General features: G+C 35.5%; 1 protein-coding gene across 2 annotated transcripts in view; it reads left to right on the top strand.

The window, feature by feature from the left end:
- The window catches only part of CDH2 (cadherin 2), a 216,672-nt gene that overhangs the window by 134,797 nt on the left and 57,974 nt on the right, over positions 1-23,901 (top strand). For both annotated transcript variants that reach the window (XM_043558519.1, XM_043558520.1), the window contains exons 3-5: positions 18,168-18,394; positions 20,114-20,260; positions 21,990-22,145. In XM_043558519.1, the coding sequence (XP_043414454.1) occupies positions 18,168-18,394; positions 20,114-20,260; positions 21,990-22,145 (530 nt within the window). The remainder of the gene's footprint in view (positions 1-18,167; positions 18,395-20,113; positions 20,261-21,989; positions 22,146-23,901) is intronic.

The following is a 23,901-nucleotide window of genomic DNA, read 5'->3' as shown; positions in this document are numbered from 1 at the left end:
CCCCTTCCTTCCCCTTCAGATGTACTTGTCAAGAGCTTTGGCTTAGCCCACCTTATTATATATTGTTTTACTTTACTGTTAGTTATTGAAGGCCTTTTCTCCTAAATTTAAGTGCCTAGAGGTCAGGGGCCTTGCCATATCTCTGTATTCACCTCTGTATTCACCTTAGATGACAGAGTGGGAATCATTTGGTTATTTTTCATTCAGTGGTGGCAATTCAACAAGAGATGGAAATATCCCTTGGTCCTGAAATACAGTGGGTGCCTCCTAGGCTGTCGCCAAGAACTTCAGACAGCTGTGTCCCCACTTTCAATGTGACCAGGTAACTTAACACTCTGTGGCCTTTTGTTTCCCTGCATGTAAAGGTGGGGAACTGTGGTACAAACAGGAAAAGGGAAAAAAAAGTACATGAAAGTATTTGGATCATTGGAGGTGATATCCAAATGAGATATTAGATCTCACATTCTGAACCCTGGACTCCTGACTTAGAAACAGCAGTAATGAATTATATGGTTGACTGAGTACTCCGTTCAGAGTATAGTGCAAAGCACTTCACATTTATATGTAGATAGATGGATGGATTCACACATACATACAAAACCAGTTAATGTGATATTATTAACTTGAGCTGTTGGATCTGAGGAAGTGGGTGCAATATCCACCTTTGTGCTTTGTTTCCTTATATTGAGAGTGATGCTGTACACATTCTCATTGAAGCAGGATTATAATTGGTGGTTGAGATGCTGTGGCCACAAGTTTATGTTAAGGGTTACGAGTCCCCAATTTTGAGAAGACCTAGTACATATGAATGAACGCTGGCTCAACACTAGACTGTTGTTACTGTTGACCTGGTCCTTTACTACTAAAGAACTAGTTGGAATTTGTTCATTCCTCCTGCAAGTTTTCAAATAGTGTTGTTTGAGAGCCTATGTGATACAGTAGAACACAGACTCTGGGTGATCCATAGCGTCTCATCCACAGCTGCATGTTCTGGTGGTTAGATCAGTTATTAGATTACAGACATCAAAACATTTTTGTTTTCCCCCTCTCTATTTGCTTAGCTCTTCCTAAAGTGTGTAATATGCTACACCCCGCCCCGTGCATTCTATGATTCATATCACTCTCTCTAGTCAAACCAGCTAATGAATGAAAAAGGGTCTCACATTCCTTTTATTCATTAATTGGTTTGAGTGAAAAAAGTCCACTCTAATTATCCACTGGTACCAGTGACATGGAAAGAAACAACAAAGAGAAGAAAGTTGGGAAAAATTAATGAAAGGTAACTTTCTTTAATAATAAAGCCTATAAAAAGACCAAAATAAACCAAATGATCTGTTATCGGGACAGTTGGCTTTCCAAGTTTTCTTGCTTCCTCTCCACTTTTATTTTTCTTCTCCTCTCTCTTGCACTGTGTGATATTTCAAATATATAGGAAAGGACTTGAGGCTTGTTGAGGCTTGTTGCTAAAATGCGTAATTAATATGCTACCACGAGACTGGTGGCCCTGTGAACTCGGACAACAGGAAAGGAGGATGAGGTTGCAGGGCCAGGGACCTTTGTGAAGGGTTTTATTCTTTGTGTGATAGGAAGCCTTTGAATATGATCTAATTTATATTTTTAAAAACCCACTGTAGGTATCATGAAGAGTGGAACTGATAGACCAGTTAGAGGCCCTAGCCACGATTCAGCCCAGATAATGGCTGGTGATAAGATGGGAGCCATGGAGGTGATGAGAAATGGCCATATTGGAGATATATTTTATTTTTTTTAAATTTTTTTTTTTAACGTTTATTTATTTTTGGGACAGAGAGAGACAGAGCATGAATGGGGGAGGGCCAGAGAGAGAGGGAGACACAGATCGGAAACAGGCTCCAGGCTCTGAGCCATCAGCCCAGAGCCTGACGCGGGGCTCGAACTCACGGACCGCGAGATCGTGACCTGGCTGAAGTCGGACGCTTAACCGACTGCGCCACCCAGGCGCCCCTTTTTTTTTTTTTTTTTTTTTTTTTTTTATTTTATTTATTTTTTTTTTTTGGAGATATATTTTAAAAGTAGCTCCTGAGTGGCTCAGTCACCAATTATCTGACTCTTGATTTCAGCTCAAGTCATGATCTCATGGTTTGTGAGTTCAAGCCCTGGATTGGGCTCTGTGCTGACAGCACAGCCTGCTTGGGATTCTCTCTCTCTTCCTCCCTCACTGCCCTTGCTCTGCTCATGTCCTGTCTCCCCCTCTCTCTCTGTCTCTCCCTCTCTCTCAAAAAAAAATAAGTAAGCATTAAAAAATATAGAGCTGACAGGACCTTCAGGTTGACTCATTTGGAATAAGACAGGACTAGACTTGGAGTCTAGTCAACAAGTCAAGTCAACAACTAGACTTGAAGTCAGCATTTGGGTGAGGGGTGACATTGTTAACCATGAAGTTCATTTATTGGGGGCAGGAGCGAATCAAGAGTTGGTTTTGGCACTTGCTTAGTTTGAGTTGCCTTTTACATATTCAAGTGGAGATGGCAAGTTGAATGTAGGAGTTTAGATTTCAGAACAAAGTTTATACATACATACATATTCACTATTCATCTTTGTACGGGTGGTTTTTAAAACCTTGGGGCTAGCTGAAATCCTCCAGGGTGAAAGTGTAGAGAAGTAAAGGTCCTGGGCTGACCCTTGAGACATCTTTAGAGAAGGAGAAGAATGGCCAGTGGGATCTAGAAAATCAGAATGGTCCATGAAGTTAATTTGATGTTAGATTCTGATGTCCCAGGTGCTGTACCGTCTTTCCCTTACATTCAAGCCCTTTTACCCCACATACGCTGAGCTTCTGTGGCCCCTGCTTGCTTCCTATCCAGGTGACAATTTACATTAAGTTTATTTCTGGTCTTCTGGAACATTCATCTTGTTTTTGAGCCTGCCTAGGTTTTATGTCATTTTGCTTTACTTAATATATTTTATTATTATGGTTGTGTATTTGGAACAGAGGTAATACACCAAAAACATGGACCCCCTGCCACACCAACCTATCTTGAATCTCTTTCATGCCTTGGTATTTCTATCTGTTCTTGGTTTTTATATCCCTCCTTTTAAAAAAATTATGTTTTTTTAAGTGAAAAATATGCATTCAGTATGTCCTTCATTATTACTGTTAGAGGTGTGTGTGTGTGTGTGTGTGTGTGTGTGTGTGTATTTCTGTCATTGCCCCATTTATTTACATCTATTGTTTTACTTCATTTTCATGCCTCTCTGGTAGTCAGGTATCTAAGTTAATTTTTTTAAATAGGGTTTTAATATATTATCCTAAAGCATTAGTGTTGCTGGGGCTTTTAGGCAAAAAAATATAATTCAGACTAGTCTGCTTATTGCATCTGCTTATCAGCACAGGATAAGGATATTGTTTTAACCTAACTTGATTTATTGTAACTAATACATACAGATTGGGAAATGGTAAAGTTGGAAGCAAACGATAGGTGCACAGGATATTTGCCTTGACATCATCGTGGTTAATGTAATGAAAATCCTTTAATACATGCTCATGTATTTTCATAGGGTAAATTAAATGTGCAAAATCTTTATCTCTGTAAAATTTTAAAGATATCCCGACCCTTCATAAGTGTACCTAAGAGCTGGACCATGAGTGCTGTAGTGGCGTTTGGGGAGGGGTAGGGATGAGATTATTGCTCCTAGACTGAACACTCCTGCACCTACGATGTTTCTAGAGAAGTCACACAGAGTGGAGTATATATGAGATGGCCATAAAGTTACAGTGTATGACAATTAATCCCATTCATTTTGATATAATTAATGAGAATGGTGAAATAGAAGTGTAATCATTTCTCCAAAAGAAAACGTCAACCCATTAATGAGGATAAGGCTTATTATTGGCATTTGAAGCAGGAGATTTTTGCCCAGACTGCTGAGTTGGTGTGTTCACAGAAGTAGATATTCGTTCCAGGCTGTGTAGAGGGAGGGAACACTTATGAAGAGGATTATTTTATTGTTTGTTTGTTTGTTTTAAAGCAAATAGCATTTTGAAATGATTCCAGTTCTGGACACAATAATTAAAAATTTAATAAGCATAACATAATTCCTAAATATAAGTAATTGGCATTTAAGAAGACTGTTACCCCACTTCAGTATTTATACATTTGTGTAAAATCATAATCTTCAAATAATGCTTTGTTACTTTCCTGTTAATGCATCAAAAGTCATAGGGCATTTTTTTAATTGTATGTCATAGATTACTTGTCCTTGTTTTCCTGATGGCTATACATGATGGGCCAAAGTGAGTGGAGCTGGACCTAAGAAATATTATCTAGGTAGGTTATTGGAAGAATACTTTTGTGCCACTGGAATAGCTTTCTAGAGTTTATACAGTAATTCTCTAAAATGTTGGACAGTGTGGGGGCATGTGGGTGGTTCAGTCAGTTAAGTGTCCAACTCGTGATCTCGGCTCAGGTTTTGATCTCACAGTTGTGAGTTTGAGCCCCACATAGGGCTCCAAAATAAGTAAGTAAGTAAGTAAATAAATAAATAAATAAATAAATAAATAAATAAAGTTGGACAGTGGGTCACCGAGACAATAATAATAGGATGGACTAAAAGATCATGGGTTGTTTTTTTTTTCCAGATTATATGGTGATGTTTACCAAGTAGAAACACATTAATTGAATTCGTATTAGAATTTGTTAATTGTTTTATTACCTCAATTTTATTGTCAACTTAGGGATGGATTTTATATAATTTTTTTAATAACTCATTGGATTTATGAAGAGAAGTAGTTAACACGGATGAATTTTTATGGAATGTTTCATATATTAAATACTTCATACATATCATGTTAGTTCAGAAAGTATAGGCAGCCTTCAGAAATTAATATTGTGTGAGTTTTGGTATGGTTTTGTTATATGTGCATAGTAGGCATTCTGTAGAAAGCCCACCTTTACTGTTGATACAGTTCTTTACAGTGGCTGGTGAGCTGACATATCTTTTGAGGGGGTTGGCAGTAATTATTGGGAATTCAGCTTTTAAAATATTAGTTATGTGTTATTATGGCATATTTTCAAGAGCTTTTTAAAATACATTGTTATTTCTCCATATGTGACCATGATCTTTTTCTCCTAATAGCCAGTAAAGGAATAAATATTTCTTAAATTGTTTTACATGTTTAGGGTGAAATCTTATACTCTGTTTGTTTTATAGCTTTACTATCAGCAAATGGTTTTGGATTTAATAGTGTAATAGTTCAATGGACTTTAATTTCAGTTAATGTGATATCATGTAATACTGGTAGGGCTAATTTAGTTAATGAACATTATGTTCTGTGTACCTCTTTCTTTTATTCAAGTTTCATAAAACATATCACATCCTTTTGTTCCTTGGCTTAGCAAGCTGGGCATTCTGGGGAGACATTGGCTCTTTCTGATTTCTGTGGCACATTTGGAGACTGCATTGTCGAAACTAACGTAGACACATGATTAGTTTAGTTTGGCTTTTTCCTTTTTCAGTGGTGTTTTTGAAAATTCCAATTAGCAGGAGCCTTTGCTTTCGGTAAACCTTATTATGAAAACTCTATTTTCTTTAAAAATTAACAAAAACCTGTCACAAAAATTAGGAATTAAGATTCCTTCTTTGTTGACACAGTAGCCTGGTAACTAAATTTAGGGGAACTAAACTGCATTAAGTTTCAGAAACTAATAATCATACAGTCGAGAAAAGGAACTTCTACACAACCTGTGCTCTGTCAGAGTAATTTAATTAGAGGTAGTGATATTTCAGTGTAATTTGTTAATGGGCACATTCTGAAAAAAGAAAAAAAGAATAATTCTGCTTGAGCACCGATAATTTTATATATTTTAGGTGAAATCTGCCCCAAAAAGGGGGGGGGTTCATTGAATTTCATGCAGAGAGATGCCTGGAGGAAGAATATCAGTGAAGTGAAAAACAGCTTTAAATTTGTTAAGTTATTAGAATGCATACAAGGGAGAATGCAATAATCTTACTGCTTTTCCAATAGTTTAATACATAAAATTACATGCATATCATTATCAGACTACTGAAAATCTAAATTTCATATTTTTAATGTCATAATCATTCTTCTGTATCATTCCTACCGCTTGTTTTGATTTTTTTTCAATTTCATATCAAAGAAGAATATCGTAGCTCTGCTCCTTTCTTTCATTTGTGGCAACTTGTATATAGATGTTCGTTAAATATTACGTGACTTTACCTAGACAGGAAATGAAATAACTCCTTCTCTAAGAGATTGATTACGTTTTACAGAACATCATAATAAAACTTTTCTCTTTTAGTGGGAAAATACCAAGAGTTTTAGGAATAAGAAATTTTGTTTGTTTTGTTTTGTTTTGTTTTTAATTTGAGAGAGAGAGAGCCTGAGTGGTGGAGAGGGTCAGAAGGAGAGAGAGAAAAAATCTTAAGCAGGCTCCACACTCAGCATGGAGCCAGTTTTGGGGCTTGATCCCATGACCCTGGGATCATGACCTGAGCCAAAATCAAGAGTCGGATACTTAACCAACTGAGCTACCCAGGTGCCCCGAGAGATATTTTTGTTTTATTCCACAATATGTTTGATTCCAATTTATTTTATTTTATAGACACTTCACCCTAGTTCTACTGTATTGAGAGTGTTTTAGGTCACTGAAGTTGAGGTTATATCATACCTGATAGGCTGGAACATGCTGCAGGAACAATTCGTCAATTTCTGTTTCACGTGAAGTCCATTTTGGAACAGGTTGACCCTCCAGGAAAGCTCTCTATGGGGTGACTCGCTCATCCTGGGGGTTTCAGTCTTGTATTATCCACGTTTAACACCTTCTTTCATAATTGCCACTGCTGGGAAAGAGGATATCCACTTTTAGAGGTTTCTGCTGAGAAGTGATATCTGTCACTTCAGTCTTCAGATTTTATTGGCCAAAGCAAACCAGATAGTCATAACTAAGGTCAAGGGAGATGAGAAATGTCATCTTTCTGCATGTCCGGGAAGGGGAAAAAGAACTGAAAATATTGGTGACCATTAGTAATGCCTACCTCAACCTTACTATTTCAGAAGTATGGCAAAATAAATCAGTGTTTCCCAATCCATTGTCAAAAATGGGATACAGTTGTGCTACAGGTACACATGGTTGAACTTGTTTATATTGTTAACAAATGTGAAGGCATTTTTATAATAAAACAGTTCACAACAGTTAACATTATATTTGAATGCTCTTTTATGGCTTTCTCTAAAAACTTCCTGACAAGTTTTTATTACTTTTAGACCCAAGTCTACACATAGCTTTTAGACCCAAGTCTAAAAGTACACATTACTTTTAGACCCAAGTCTACACATACTTTTAGACCCAAGTCTCCCCAGATCTTATTGACCAAGAATTCGCCAATGGAGCTAGCACCAATGTGTCCCCTTTCCCACAGAATCCTCCCAGTTATCTGGCTATACTTTTAAATGTTTATTTATTTTGAGAGAGAGGAAGAACACACACATCCGAGTGGGGGAGGAGCAGAGAGAGGGAGACAGAGAACCCCGAGCAAGCTCCATACCCAGCACAGAGCCTAACACAGGGCTTCATCTCACAAACTTTGGGATCATGACCTGAGCCTATGTCAAGAGCCGGATGCTCAACCGACTGAGCCACCCAGGTGCCCCCTTTGTAAATGTTTATTTATTTATTTTGAGAGAGAGAGGTCATTACTTTTGTATCAATGTGTTTATCCCAAGTGAAGATTTTATATGACTGTTTATTTTTTTGCAAGTATTAATTTAATTATCTTTTCCATTTCATGTGCTTTTATTTTTTGTTCATAGTTTTCCCTGTTTAATTCTAAAATAGAAGGTATGAATAAATTTTTAAGGTACCAAAGAATCATTAATTTTATTAACTTTCTCAATTATTACTTACTCTCTCCATCTTTTTCTATTTTTCCTCTTTCTACTTTTGCTAATTTTCCTTCCTTCCTATTGGATTTCAAGGTTAAAAATCAAAATCTTATTTTTGATGGAAATCAGTAATTTTTGTGTCATTTTTAGAATTAATGTGTATATACTGTATTAAGATTTATATAGGTTTTTAGAAACAAATCCCTTAGAATTAAGTTAGGTGTTTTTTCTGGACATAAAATTTACTGAATTATTAAAGAGGACTATAGTTTCCAGAAATTGATTGTTTTCAACATATTTTTTGATGATCTAGAAATATAGTGAACAAATTTTTGTACACTTTGTATACCCTTTAAATGAAATGAAAGTGAATATATTCCATATTGTAATTTAAATTATAGTATGTTTAATTATTCAAGTTTTTCATATATTTATTTTAAAGTACCTTAAAAATGCAGACCTTACATAGAATGCATATTATATATATTTATTTGTATACCTTTTATTATTTTATATAATTAGATAATATTAATACTTTACTAAATTATATATATATATATTACACGTATATTATATGTTATTTTACAAATGAATTTCTAAAGCTGAACATGCCACAGTCTGTTTTTAGATGTGATTTGTACATATGCTTACTTTCCCAGCCCAATGGATAATTTGGGATGAAAGCTGGAAAGACTTCAGAGTCACAAGAACCCCCTCAAATGTGTAAGATATTAATAAGATAATATAATAATGATTTCCTCAAAGGGGCGACTGCGTGGCTCAGTCGGTTGAGCATCCAACTCTTGATTTCAGCTCAGGTCATGAACTCTGGGTTGTGAGATCGAGTCCCATGTTGGGCTCTGTGCTGGGTGTGGAGCCTGCTTGGGATTTTCTCTCTCCCTCTCTCTCTGCCCCTCCTCTGCTCTCTCTCTCTCTCTCTCTCTCTCTCTCTCTCAAAATAAATAAATAAATAAAGATTTTAAAAAATAATGATTCCTTCGGATTGGTATTCATGTCTTATAATTATTCTCACACTTGGTCTAAACATTTTACTTAATGCAAAGAGATCAAGTGAAGCCACACGCAGGACACATTTTGTGAGAACTGTATCCCCACACAGCCATTTTAGGCAGATGAAATTTTTTACTCTCTTAAGCAGAAAGTAAGAACATTTTTGATGAGATTGAGTGCAACACTATATGATCAAGCTCTTAAAGTCATTTATAACATTTCATATTAAATTCTTTAAGCCAAATACCTTACACAGATGCAGAATTCCTTGTTTTACCAGCCTATATATCCCTCATCGACGGTAGGAGAAATAGAAAATGAGTCACTTTTGAATAATACACGTAGGAGGGGTAGTGAGGACACGTCACACATCACAGTGACAGCACTAGTCAAAAAGATTATTAAATCAAAAAGGTTATCATTGCATGTTGATGCCTTTAAGGAATTAATAAATATGTTAGTTAATAACAGTGGTTAGAATCCTTGAAGAGCATTATTTATTCTGGAAGAAAAAGGAAAACAAACTTCCATAAATTATATATTCAAGAAGACAAATAAGTATTTTACAGCAAGATGTTAAGCAAATATTACGTGAGGCCAATGTCTTGGCCCTGATGCCTTGAAGGTTATAAAAGCTGTAAATGGCATGGAGATAGAAAAACCAAAGGGTTTAATCTGAGAATCTCAAGATTCTGTTAGTTTTACTCACATAGAAGCTCTTGTACATAAAAGATTGCTCATAAATCTTTTATCCACATAAATTGGAATTATGAAAATAAATGGCTATAGCTCTGTGCAAAGATAAGGGAATACCATATTTGCAGATCTCTACCAAGTGCACAAGCTATCCAAAAGACCCTTTTTTTTTTTCCAAAGGTCTGTCAGCTAATAGAAAAATGATTGTGTGTTTGAATGTTGTTCACTGCAGATTTGTTGAAGGAGAGTTATTCACTTGAAAAAATAGCTTACTTAACTGACATTTTGGAGCACCCGAATGAACTTAATTGAAAACTGCAAAGGCCGTGTAAAAAATATTACACACAGTCACAGAGTTTATGGGTTTGAAGAGAAAATTCACCTCCAGAAAAGGATTAAAGTGGTTCATTTGTGATATTTAGTTGGTGTTCTATTTTAAAACCTGGAGAAAAACTATTGAGATTATTAGAATACACCATACCTGTGTATTCTTGAAGTAAAGCTTTTATCATTATTTTAAAATATTAATATGAAAAAAATTTTTGAAAAGCTTTTGAACTTCCACAAGGAATTTCCGTGTCATATCTGTCAGTGCAAGAAAAGGAAGGACCATGAAATTTAATAAACGTATTCCTCGTGGTTCACGACAAGAAAGAACTTTCTGTCAAGTGGAAAAAAAGTGATGAATTCGTTGCTATCATTTGCTACCATCAACTTTTGTGAGTAAAGCTTTCATTGCTGGTAATTATCAAGAGTCTGATATCCAAATCATAAAACTTGTTACAATAAAGGTCTTCCATGAAAACAAGCTCAAATTTGTCATTAAAGATTTTTAAAGTAGTTTGGAAGTGTTATGTATATTGAAGAGTCAATATGTGTACTAATATTGACTCGATATTTCCTTTTTCTTACTATAATTGTGTGTTATAAAGAAAATGTAATGACTTTTTCCGCCAAGGTCCATATGGACATTCCCGCACTACTTTTACTGGATCCCCATTGTACAAGTGCGGAGAGCGTTAGTTCGCTCTGAAATGGCTACTCAAGTGTTTAAGGAAGAATTGCTCCTCAGAATGAAACTCAGTAAGGGCCTGGGGTGACAAAAGAATATCGAAGCAGGTTTTTCAGATTTGTAAGTGAAATCGCCACTTGGTAACCATTCTCTGTTGGAATCTGTAAGTAAAATCACCGTGAAAATCCCTACTGTTGAGACATCTCCTCCCTATCTTCCCAGCTCTCATTTATTCATTTAGATGTTAAGTTCATTAATTAAGATTGCTCTTTGCCTGTGGAGGGAGAACTTTTCTCAGCACTTTGAAACTATTTCTGTCTTATTAGTATGCTTTCAAAAATAGCAATTAATGTGGAAAAAAAGCAATTTTAAAGGCAAAGGCATATTTAGCCTCAAAAATATTTTGCAGTGTTCTTTTATAATTGTGTTCTAAATATGGCATGATGTTTTACTTGAGCAAAAATTATAAGCCATATGTGAGCATTTTGCACACTTTCATTTATATGGTTTATGCAGTGCTATTAAATGGTAATGCATTTAATATATAAGATCTGTGGTTTCCTGTTAATATTTTATAAAGATATTATGGCTTTATGGTTAGCATTAATTTGAGGTATTGCTTTAAGAGTCAAAAAGTACTTTAAAATAATTATTTCCCTGATGTTTAATTTTGTATTAACCATGTTAACAAAGTTTTATGGTGGCTAGAACACAATAACTACATATTATGTATGTAAACTATGCAATAGCTCTAATAATAAATTTCTCGTTTAATATTGTAATGTTTTTAGGCACATTTATTTGTGTATAGAGTTGTTTTAAATTTGAATAATCCTGTGGATCAAGCCTGGTTTTTTTAGTTGTCTAAGGAAATTTATTTCCTTCTCCTACATTATGAAATTCTGTTATTTCTAATTTGAGTTTTTTGAGCATTTAAGCAAAATTAATGTTTTAACGTAAGGAAAATTGTTCTGTCAGAAAAATGAAATTTCCAAGTTCTTGATTGTTCTTAAAATAATAGAATTTCTGCTTTATTACATTGCCTAGTAAGAGACTATGACTTTTGTGAAACACCACCTCAATATCTCCATACCTAAGGTGTTTATGTCAAGTATCGATTCAGTTCTAGAACTCCAACTAATACCACTTTTTCCAGTGATACATTAAGAGTAACTAAAGCCCATAGTTTATGTTAGGATTCACTCTGTGTTGTGCAATTCCTTGAGTTCTGACAAATGCCTAATGTCATGTGTCCACCATTAACACGATTGTAGAAGAGGCTCACCATTAAGGATATATTTTAATTTAAAATAAATGTATCATCACCTTTGTTTTAAAACCCGTATGTTAAAAAATGATTACACTGCTGCATGTTTTGGAAGATAAAAGTTGAAAGTTGTACTCGTTATGCTATTTGGAATTCTTTTACTTACCATTTATTAGGAGAACAGGTTAGTTTTTAAAGTTTATGTATTTATTTTGAGAGAGAGTACATGGGAATGGGGGAGGGGCAGAGAGAGAGGGAGAGAAAGAGAGGGAATCCCACACAGGCTCTGCACTGTCAGAGCGGAGCTCTACCTCAGGCCTGAACTCACAAACTGTCAAACTGTGAGATCATGACCTGAGCCAAAATCAAGTGTTGGATGCTTAACCAACTGAGCCACCCAGGCCCCTTAGGAGAATGTTTTCATAACAGGAACAGTTTGGTTCCAGTGAACTATGTATTTCTTCTAACAACAACATGTCTATGATATTTGCCTTATTTTCCTCTTCTTGAAACTGAAATTTTAAATCTAATTTTAGTAATTCAGCCATGCCCCTTGAATATCTCTTTCTTCTTTCTTCCTTTCAAATGGCTTCTAACCACTCTCTTTTCTATTTTCAACCAGCTTTTTTGTACATGTTTTGTCATAGTCCTCCTGAAAATTCCCCTGAAATGCTATAAGTTAGAAGTAAATTTAATTTAATAATTTAATTTAATAATTTGATTTAATAATTAATAACTTAATTTGTAAATGATATTAATGCTGTAACTAAGATTCTATAACATAGCCATTTTCTACTGTTTTTTTTCCATAATCCTCTTGAGTAAGTTTCAGTGAGTGGTTGGTTCAAGAAGAAAATTTTGTCAAATTTGAGAAAATATGTTTAGGTGCATCTAAGTTGTAAGTGGAACAAAATAACAGAAAATAAACACTGACCAGTGGTTAAGAGATGAAATCCATGCAGGGCACCTGCGTGGCTCAGTTGGTTGAGCGTCTGACTTCAGCTCAGGTCATGATGTCACAGTTCATGAGTTCGAGCCCCATGTTGGGCTCTGTGCTGACAGCTCAGAGCCTGGAGCCTGCTTCAGAGTCTGTGTATGTCTCTCTCTCTCTCTCTCTCTCTCTCTCTCTCTCTCTCTGCCCCTCCTCTGCTCACACTCTGTCCCTCAAAAAGAAATAAAAACATTAATTTTTTTTAAATGGAATCTGTGCATTACCCATTGTATTAGACCACACACTGCATGGTTTAAACAACAGAAATTTATTTTCTCAAAATTCTGAAATTTAAGTCCAAAACTAAGGTGACAGCAGGTTTGATTTTTCTTAGGACCTTTCTCTGCTTGCACATGGCCACCTTCTTGCTGTGTCCTCACGTGGTCTGTCCTCCCTCGTGTCTATGTCCAAATTTCCTTTTCTTATAAGGACATTATAAGTCATATTGGATGAGCTTTTTAAATCTTTTTTTTAATTTTTATTTATTAATTTTGGCAGTGCAAGCAGGGAAGGGGCAGAGAGAGAGAGAGAGGAAGGGGGAGAGAGAATCCCAAGCAGGCTCCACACTCAGCATGGAGCCTGTTGCGGGACTCAATCCCAAGACCCTGGGATCATGACCTGAGCCAAAATCAAGAGTTGGACACTTAACCAAGTAAGCCACCCAATTGCCCCTTAAATCTTAATTACCACCTTAAAGACCAGTGCCTCCAATTATAGTCATATTCTAAGGTACTGGGAGTTAGTGCTTCAACATATGAATTTTGGGGAACACAGTTTAGTTCATAACATCCATTGAAATTGGTAAGCCTTTTAATTCGTGTGACTTGAAAACAGTGAAATGTGGTTATCATTGATTAAGCATGTCACCATGCACTAGGCACTCCTCATGCATTAACTCAAAACCACAGGATGAAGTCAGGACTAATATGTCACAGAGAATTTTTTCAGTTGGCAATGAACTTATTTTCAGTTAAGGTGTTGATTCTAATGGTTGAATGCACAAAGGAAATTATGTAATGAAAACATTTCTTTAAACCTGAACAATTCCCCCAAAAATGTTGCTTAGTTTAGTATTTGAGCAAATGCAAATTAACACTTGTTTTTAAAACCCAGAAGAATCTAATAACAGATTTATTAAACCAGTTCACATTCGTTATAGGCTAGGAGCAGGGGTGACAGAAAACTAATTGACTTTAAATAACTCGCCTTTACACAGCTTCCTTCAAAGTGTGTTCCCCAGTGTCAGATTCTCTGAGGTCAGCCACTTCTCATTCATGGGATATGCAGTGACCCTTTATAGGAAAAGACACATTTTCCCTTTCTTTGCCAATGCATTTTTCTTTAAAGGCCTTCTTTCCCTTTCCTGCATCATTCTGACACTGAATCCAAATAGGTAGCTGAGTACCTATTTTTTTTAATTTAATTTATTTTTTTAATTTACAATCCAAGGTAGTTAGCATATAGTGCAACAATGATTTCAGGAATAGATTCCTTAATGCCCCTTACCCATTTAGCACCCCCCCCACAACCCCTCCAGAAACCTTCTGTTTGTTCTTCATATTTAAGAGTCTCTTATGGTTTGTCTCTCTCTCTCTCTCTCTCTCTCTCTCTGTTTTTATATTATTTTTGCTTCCCTTCCCTTATGTTCATCTGTTTTGTCTCTTAAAGTCCTCATATGAGTGACGTCATATGATATTTGTTTTTCTCTGACTAATTTCACTTAGCATAATACCCTCTAGTTCCATCCACATAGTTGTGAATAGCAAGATGTCATTCTTTTCGATTGCCGGGTAATAGCTGAGTACCTATTTAACAGAATACTCTGTCATTGTAACAGTGAGCATGAATTTTCCTCTTCCGCCTGCCTCACACTTGCACCCCACCTTCAGGGGCTCCAGCTACCCCCCTATATGGGATATGTAGGGTCCACTCCAACTTAAGGACTTCTTTTTAATAATACTGGTTACTTTGGTACATTTGGAGATCCAGATGTGACATTATTCTCTTCACGAGCATTTGTTAAGCCTCTTTGTCATTTCTCCACTTTTATTGTTTACTAAAGCTTTAGGTTTCAATAACTTACGCGTCATGAATTTAGTTAGATTCCTTTGTGCTTTTGTAGAAGAATCACTAGGAGTCAGACACCCATGGGCACAGATGCCTCTCTGAATTTTCTGTCTCCATTTGTTGAACAGAAATAACAATTCCCACTTCAGGAAGTTCTTGCTAAGGCTAAAATAGCTAACCTAATCGTCAGTATCTTGTTCAGTGCCTGGCATACAACAAATATTAATTCATTTTCTTTCACTCCCAGCAACCTAAGTACATAGTCCAATTATTTAAAGTCCCTAGGTTTTCTGTTGTTGTTGTTGCAGAATGCTGTTGCTATAGCAGGCTGGACCTACTTCTATTTTCGAGTGTTTTGAAAAGTTGTAAGATATTCATCTATACAACTGGCCTGTGAATATTAAATGAGCATTTATACAGTCTCTGTCACTGCTAGGTGTCCCAGGAAACAAAAGAACCTAGACTCATTGCCAGGAAGCCAAAATGAGTTTACAGTCTACTTACAGAGAGAAGATGTAGTCACATGAAACCATTAATAACTAGACATTATTTATTATAATCACCATTCTAATAAAAATAAAGTGCTCATATGTGCTTCCATGGACACAAAATGTAAAAACAAATAAAAGTTAAAATTAAATTAAAATTCAAAATGTGAAGCCTTCCCAAATGAGGGCATCGGCTGCCATCTTTGAAAGGTCATCTAGTAGACTCATTAACCCCAAGTCATGGCCTGGCTCTGGAACTGTGGCATGGAGAATGGGGGTGGAGGAGCTTTCTAGAAAAGATAGTGAGCATGGGGTGTGGGCTGCAGTGAGAGGGGGGAATGACTGAGAAATCTGATTGGGCAGAATATGTCTTAGAAGGTAATGCATGAAACACTAAAGACACCAAGAGTGAGAAGAGCACTATATGATGAAAGCGTACATATAATACTACGGATATTAAATGGGGAGGACACATGACTGAGCAACAGAGGTTTAGTCTAAGAGTAGATGCTCAATGACCTGGAACAGGAAGAAAACCTCTAGGAGGCAGATACAAAAATCCAGGTGTGAAGTGATGAGGATCCACGCTAGAGTGGTAAAAATGAACCAAAAAAGTGCCGAAGATCTAATCAAGACTCTGTGTTTTTAAGTTCACAAATGCCTTTTTTGATATACAAAGGTACTTTTATACAGAAAGATGATAAAAGTCTTTCGTTTCGGTATCTCAGCAGGATTCCTCCAAACAATTTTACTTTTCATTTTGTCTTTAATAAAAGATTAGCAGTCGATGGCACTGCTCTGTAGAAGAGATCCTGTTTTTCACTTTTAAATCACATGGCAAGTAAGATAGGATAATAAGTATCTTTTGGGATACTTCTACTCCAAAGACAAATATTTGGGTTTAGCATAATTTAGCAGGAGATACAACTTTTATTTTCATTTTCAGATGTTTGTAAAATGAAGGATGATATATGTGGGGCTATGTGGGAAATAATATATTCACTAGTTAAAGTATTTTATTTCTGTTATCAAGGATTTTATGGTTACTAAGGGAAATAAGCATGCATGTTTTGGGGCTGTGATCTTGTGCACATCTCAGCGAATTTATATTAATGGAAACAAAAGAACTCATCAATATATACATATGGAGTGGGAGTTTGGAGAAATTTACTTAGATACTTAAAAATGCAAAAAGTAGTATATGATTATATTTTGCAATGTGTACGAATTTTTTTAAGTTTATTTATTTATTTTGAGAGAGACAGAGAGAGAGTGCAAGTGGGAGAAGAGCAGAGAGGGGGGGACAGGGGATCCAAAGCAGGCTCTGTGCTGAGAGCAGACAGCCCGATGCAAGGGCTCAAATTCACAGACCTAAGATCATGACCTGACCTGAAGACAGATGCTTACCCAACTGAGCCACCTAGACACCTGTAATGTGTACCTATTACTTGCTTTCTAAATGTATCCTATGTAATTGTGTTTAAGATCTAACATTGTATGTTTACAGAAATTTAAAAAACGCTTTTTCTTTGATCCCTTCATGCTATTCCCATAGAACTTTTCCTCATAAAGAATGATGTAAGAAGTTCAAAAGAAATGATCTTCCTTAGAGAATATTTTTTTATTATTTTATAATTTTATTTTGGCTTGAGTATGTATAGTTCTACATTTCTAAGTATGTGGTATAACTTCTGTGTTGGTATCCAATGAGACATAAGCTGATTAACCTTTTAAGAAAGCATTCATTTTTTTTTCAATTTTAAGGCATTAAAGATAAAGATAAGTTACTAAAATCTTTTTGATTTTTTATTCTTAAGCCATAAGTATTTTTAGTTAATATTTATTTTGAGATATATCTTTATTTTGTTTGTTTGAAAATTTATAAATTGTTACTGCTTCATAGAACTATTCTAAGCACCATGAGGACTAGAAATTGCAAATTATTCCCCTTTTAATTACTACTAAGGTCTTGTAATTTTAGAGCAAAGTGAGCATTCAACATTAATCAAAGTAATTGCTTTCTTCCTTTAAGAATTTCTTCAAAAATTATATATGAAGACTAAGTGCCAGGAAATGTGCAAGGTATACAAGATAACTAAGAAAATTTGTCCTGAAGTACCTCTCACAGTGAATGTCAGGCATAGCTATAAAACTGTGACAGTAGAGAGGCATCTGGGTGGCTCAGTCAGTTAAGCGTCCAACTTTGGCTCAGGTCATGATCTCGCAGTTCGTGGGTTCGAGCCCACGACAGTCTCTGTGCTGACAGCTCAGAGCCTGGAGCCTGCTTCGGATTCTGTGTCTCCCTCTTTCTCTCTACCCCTCCCCCCCCAAAAAAATAGATAAACTTAAAAAAAACTGTGATAATAGAGTTCAGATTACTACATGAAGACTGAGAACAAGAGATTGTGCCACTTTCAGTGACTCTGGAGCTGGGTGCTGAAGGATGAGTAGGAGTTTGTTAGGGAGTAGCAGATAATGTCATTGAGAGGCATGGGGGGAGAAAGCAGCGATAGCCAAGGGCCCAAGCTCCTGGGGAATGTGAAGGGTGGGGGAAGGCTTTGGAACAAGGAGATTCTGGGGTACAACTCAGCCCCACAATCTGATATTCTATAGTATGAGAATTCCTTTAATAATGTAAAAATAAAACTTTTGTGTTTTATACCCACTAAAATCTAAGCGGTTCATGGACTTAGACGTTAGGTGTTTCTGCCTTTGTATTATCGCTAGACTTACATATTTATTATCTTTTACAGTAAAGTTCAGCAACTGCAATGGGAAAAGGAAAGTACAGTATGAAAGCAGTGAGCCAGCAGATTTTAAGGTGGATGAAGACGGCATGGTGTATGCCGTGAGAAGCTTTCCCCTCTCCTCCGAGCATGCGAAGTTCCTGATATATGCCCAAGACAAAGAGACTCAGGAAAAGTGGCAAGTAGCAGTAAAATTGAGCCTCAAGCCAACCTTACCTGAGGATGCAGTGAAGGTGGAGTATCCAAATATGGCTTCGGAGCCATGTTCAAAAATCTGGTTTATTCAGTTGGAACTAAATATGTACCTTGCTTTATACGTCACCTTGGCCAGTATTTGAATTTTCATCAACTTCAGTCACTTCAACAGTATTTTGTGGGGTTTTTTTTTTAATCTTACAAGATACTTAGACTAAATGTATATTTAAGCTATCTCAAACTGTGTTCGAAAGGGTTGTTTATACTTTGAGATTTAGAACTTAATTTAAAATTAGAAGTAGTTGTTTGCTTTAAATTTCTCAGAAGCTTTACAAGCTGTTAAATATAACCAGAAAATAAACAGTTCTTGGCAAGATGTCACCAGTCAAGTGTATTAAGTGGGAAGTACAGATACACAGTACAGTAGCAATAGAAAGCATTTCTAGCTAGGAATATTGGGTTTTTGTCTTGCCCCTGAATAATCAAATTGGGGAGTATGAATTATTTAAACTACGGACATAACTTTTAGGAATGATATACTCCCTCTGGTGGAAGCTGCTATAAGCCAAGATAAAATAAATAGATACACTTCCAACAAAAGTACAGTTGGATTAAATGCAACAGACATTTATTGAGCACTTGTTTTGTATAAGTCACTATATTAGGAATTTTAGTAAGACACAATAACTTCTTCAGTAAAGCTATGATAACATTATTAGTTTCTGAACATTCTAGTTTGCGTTGAGTTAATTTGAAACAAATGAGGGGGCACCACAGTCATTATTTTGAAGTCCATAATTTCATGAAGTATAACTATTACATTTTGTATATTTATTGTACTTTGGGAGATAGGAATACACACATTCACTTCTGCTGTTTAATTGTAAATGTCTTATACACACCCATAATCAAATAGGAATAAGTGTATCAGTGGAAAAGATAGCATTTTTCTCTTGCACCAATGCTCGACTTTCATTATATGAGATGTAGTTTATTAATCTATTAACTGTTAAGGGGAATCATGTCATTTGGGGAATACAGAGTGAGAAGCTGGTAACTAATTGAGTGAAAAAACGCTTTTGTTGTTGATGATTCACTGTGGTCCAGCAAACTAGCGTGGATATTTGCACTGAAGCAGCAAGGGCTAATGGCTAAAGTGTCTACAGATATAAGGGAAAACAGAAGAAAATGTTGACATCCAGCAGAGATTAATACCCAATGTGCAAAGTGGGTCATCTACAGCATCCATCATGGCTGACATAGGTTTAGAATAATTACAGCATTAATTCTGTGGGATTTAATAGGGTCATAAATATTTGAGACATGCCTTAGCAGTATGTATTAAACTTCTCCTGGAATTCAAATTATATTTTAGCACATCAAGATCTAAATTTAATGTACAGTAGCACATTACCTGAACTGTGGTTTAAACTAATGAGAGATATATAAAAGGGTACTATTAAATTGTGCTCAATATTAACTCCTATCTAAGATGGTTTACAGAAACTGCAAATAGTTTACACAGCTGTGCTACATAATAAATTGTTTGGATTTCAATTCTTCAATCGTCATGGTAGCCCCTAAATTTTATGGTGTTTTCTATTATTTTAATAGAGGGATGAGGAGAGGGCCTCCAGGCATATTTTCTTGTTCCTGACAGTGAACCCTTCACTGTCAGGTATCCATTGATATTGCTGTCCTTTCAGAAAATGTTTTTCCTAGTACTCAGCAATGTCTTGTTGTATTTTAATGGAAAGGAATCACAAGAAATTGAAGAAATAGTATTCCCAAGACAAGCGACTAAGCACAATGGCCACCTACAAAGGCAGAAGAGAGACTGGGTTATCCCTCCAATCAACTTGCCAGAAAATTCCAGAGGACCTTTTCCTCAAGAGCTCGTCAGGGTAGGCTGGCACCATTTTAATTGTCTCCATGGCATGGGTCAAGTATACGTTAGAAATGTTTTTGTCTGTTTTATCACAAGATAGAGTTAACAACATGTATTAAAACTATATGTTTGTGTGTAGATGAAGTGTCTATAGTGTTGCAGAAAGCCTCTTTTTTTTTAATTACCTCAGATTATTTATAGTTAGAGCTAGCTCTCTGTGGGTCCCATACACCATGGACCATGGAGTTTGTTGAATGTGTGAATATATAACCCCTAACTCCATCATGTATCCACACCCGTACCATACCCTTTCTCACAACACACATACACATCTTCGCTTCCGTGTCTGAAAGCCATGCTCTCCATGATGATCTTTGCCCTCTATAGATAGCTTTTGAGCCAAAGAAGAAATAAAGGGACAATCATTGCTAAAAATGCCAGCACTGAGTGCATTTGAGAGTTCTTTAAAGAAAAAAGAAAATGACCTCTGATACCATTAACAGAATCCCTGGGGCTGTGCAAAAACATAGGCTTTTATAAATCTGAGAAGTAATTTTTTTCCGGTTACTCTAAATGCGTACCATCAGATGTAGAGAAAAAGAAATCGTAGATATTCATACATGTTTAGTAAAATTAGCAACCCACTATTTATTGTAAAAGGAAAAGGACAGAGTTATTGTATATTGATTTATTAGAATGTACATTTGTGTGTGATTAGTTTAGCATTCCTATACCTACTTACTGAAAGTTGCACTTTTAATAAGTCATTTATTTGTATTGCATATTTTATTTTAATGCACATTATAATTTGATTTAACAATGAACAACATAGCCCCCAAATAAAGGTGGGTTTTTTTTTTATTTTTCTACTTTAATGGACAATAAGTTGAGAGAGAATTTTGTCTTCACAAGAAAATTAATAAACTGGATTCTGCTATTGGGTTAAGTATATTTACCTAATACATAAAGATCTGTTATTATCACCTGCCAAGGTATTGCCAGTTGACCCTTGTCTGTGCTATTCGTCATACTCCTTTCTATATAGCCTGTTCCTGTGACTGCTCACCTATAAACTTATTTTTCCTGAGAACTGTTATATTTGGAGGAGAAAGCAGTGGGCCTATAGTGGGTATAATTTTTGAGAGTATAAAAACGCATTTTAAAATCCTTTCTTGTATGTTTTGGTATTTAACAAAGAATTTTGAGTAATAGGTACCACCTTAAAATGACTTGGAAAGCTTTGGTTGCAGTGAATAATGTCAGTATAATACAAGTGCAGAAATCTGACTCCTAAACTCAACCATATCAGAGTTCTCACATAAGGCTGTTTCATACTGTGGCCTAACACAGTTCTTTCTTCTCCTAACTGATACAAAAAGGTAAACAAGTTTTACTTTAATTAAATTGGACGCCTGTTCCTGTGTTAACTATTCTAACCTACAAGCTCCCTGGATAGAATATGATTCAGTTCAAACACTGACACTCCTTAATTTGGACTTCTTGCGCTGTTCCTAAGCAAGTGTTCTTTTAGATGTGAATGTTGCCCTCAGTCTTCCTGGTGATAGGTGACATCTCTTTTTGAAGCCTGTCACCAAGAAGCAAGGATGAGAGAAACAGGACTGGTTTTCTGGGAAGAGATGCTGTAAATTTGTAACTGAAAAAGGGCATAAGGTATGACAGGCCCTGTCTCTGATAATGAGCTCATTTAGTCTCTCATTTAATATGATTGTCTTCTTGATCCTCAGATCAGGTCCGATAGAGATAAAAACCTTTCACTACGGTATAGCGTGACGGGGCCAGGAGCTGACCAGCCTCCGACTGGTATCTTCATTATCAACCCCATCTCAGGCCAGCTGTCAGTAACCAAGCCTCTGGACCGTGAGCTGATAGCCAGGTTTCATGTAAGATATCAGCCAGCTGATGATCTGTTGTACTAATACTCTTCTGACTGTGTAGACTGTAACATTTGCCTCTTCTATTGGTCTTCATGCTTTGGTGCTGAGAGTTCACATACCAGAAATGTGCTTTGTAGCCTTTTCAATTTGTTGTAATAATTATTGTTTTATAGACTTGATGTGTACCATGGTAAAGAACAGTGCAAAGAAGAAAGTAAAATGGCATAAAATATCATTACCCTTTACAAGTCAGTGTGGCTAAGGACTTACAAGAACAAATTCACGTGAAGGAAGTCAAAATTGTTGTGTGTAAATTATATGGAGATCACTTTTAATGACTGCATAATATTCCATTAAATGTATAGACTGTACTTTTTTTAAGTATTTATTTATTTATTTTTGAGAGAGAGGGAAAAAGAGAGTGTGTGCAAGTGGAGGAGGGGCAGAGAGAGAGAATCCCAAGCAGGCTCCACGCTGTCAGCAAGGAGTCTGATGTGGGGCTTGATCTCATGAACTATGAGATCATGACCCGAGCCGTTACCAAGAGTTGAACGCTTAACCAACTGAGCCACCCAGGTGCCCCTATCTTATTATATGTCTTATGTTTGTTTTTATGTTCTTTATTTTTCTGTTTTATTCATTTTCTTACTGGGTTATCACAACTTTTTGTATACAATTATATGGTCATATTTTTAAATATAGTATATGTATATATTTGAAACTGATTTTTAATCATTTTAAATATTAATTGTAGTGAGTATTTTGAAACTCAAGAATTGCCTAATATTAATATAAATTCCACAAGGTATTTTTCATTTCTTTTTTTTTTAGCCATGCTTGCACATTTCCTAGAACAAGATTTCAAATATTTTTTCATGACTTTAATATAGAAAACTAAGTTGGTCTTTATTACTTCTCCAATTTCTGCATGAATAACTAAAACTTTTAATGAAATTATCATTTTTAGACAATATATGCACATTATAAAAACTTTTAAAATAATGCAGTATTAATAAGAAAGTAAAAATGATTTGTAATCTCAGTACGTGGAACCAACCTTTTTCTTTTTTTTTTTTTTTTAACACTGGTGATATGCTGCAAGATTTTTTCTTTGCATAGATTCATAAATGTATTTCGTTGAAATTGGCATCATTCTCAGAAACCCGCTTTTGTCACTCAGCAATCCTAAGATTTAGCATCTTTCCATGTCAATAAATAATTATCTATTTATGTCATCATTTTTGATTGCTTTATATTATTTTGTTGAATGAATGTAATGTAATTTTAACTAATTGCCTATTGGTAGATATTTAGGTAATTTGGTTTATTTTATTCTATTTTGTAACTACAAATAATGTGGCAATGAACACTTGTCTGTACATTTTCCCATTATATCCTTGGAAAAAATTCCTGAAATTGGAATTATTCTGATAAATATTGTGAAATTGTTCTCTAGAATGGTCGTATTATGTTGCAGTACCTACCCATTATATAGGAGATACACTTTCTCCATACCATTATCAATTCTAGGCATTTATTTATTCAATATTATTTGAAAAAAAAAAGATCTTAATGCTTTAAGTTGCCTAAGTTGAATATCTAATCGTAGTGAATTCCCTACTCCTGTGTTGAGTTTTCTTTTGGATTGTTTACCTTTTTTTTTTTTTTTTTTTACTGTTAGGAACCTCTTAACAGTAAGGGAGATTAATATTTAATTTGTCACATATTTTCCCCTTTTGTTGTTTGTTTTTAAGCTTTGTTA

This window comes from Prionailurus bengalensis, chromosome D3 (assembly GCF_016509475.1).
Source record: "Prionailurus bengalensis isolate Pbe53 chromosome D3, Fcat_Pben_1.1_paternal_pri, whole genome shotgun sequence".
In the NCBI taxonomy this organism is placed as follows: Eukaryota; Metazoa; Chordata; class Mammalia; order Carnivora; family Felidae; genus Prionailurus; species Prionailurus bengalensis.
The sequence above is the reverse complement of the archived record's forward strand: the minus strand, read 5'-3'. Positions and strand labels throughout refer to the sequence as shown.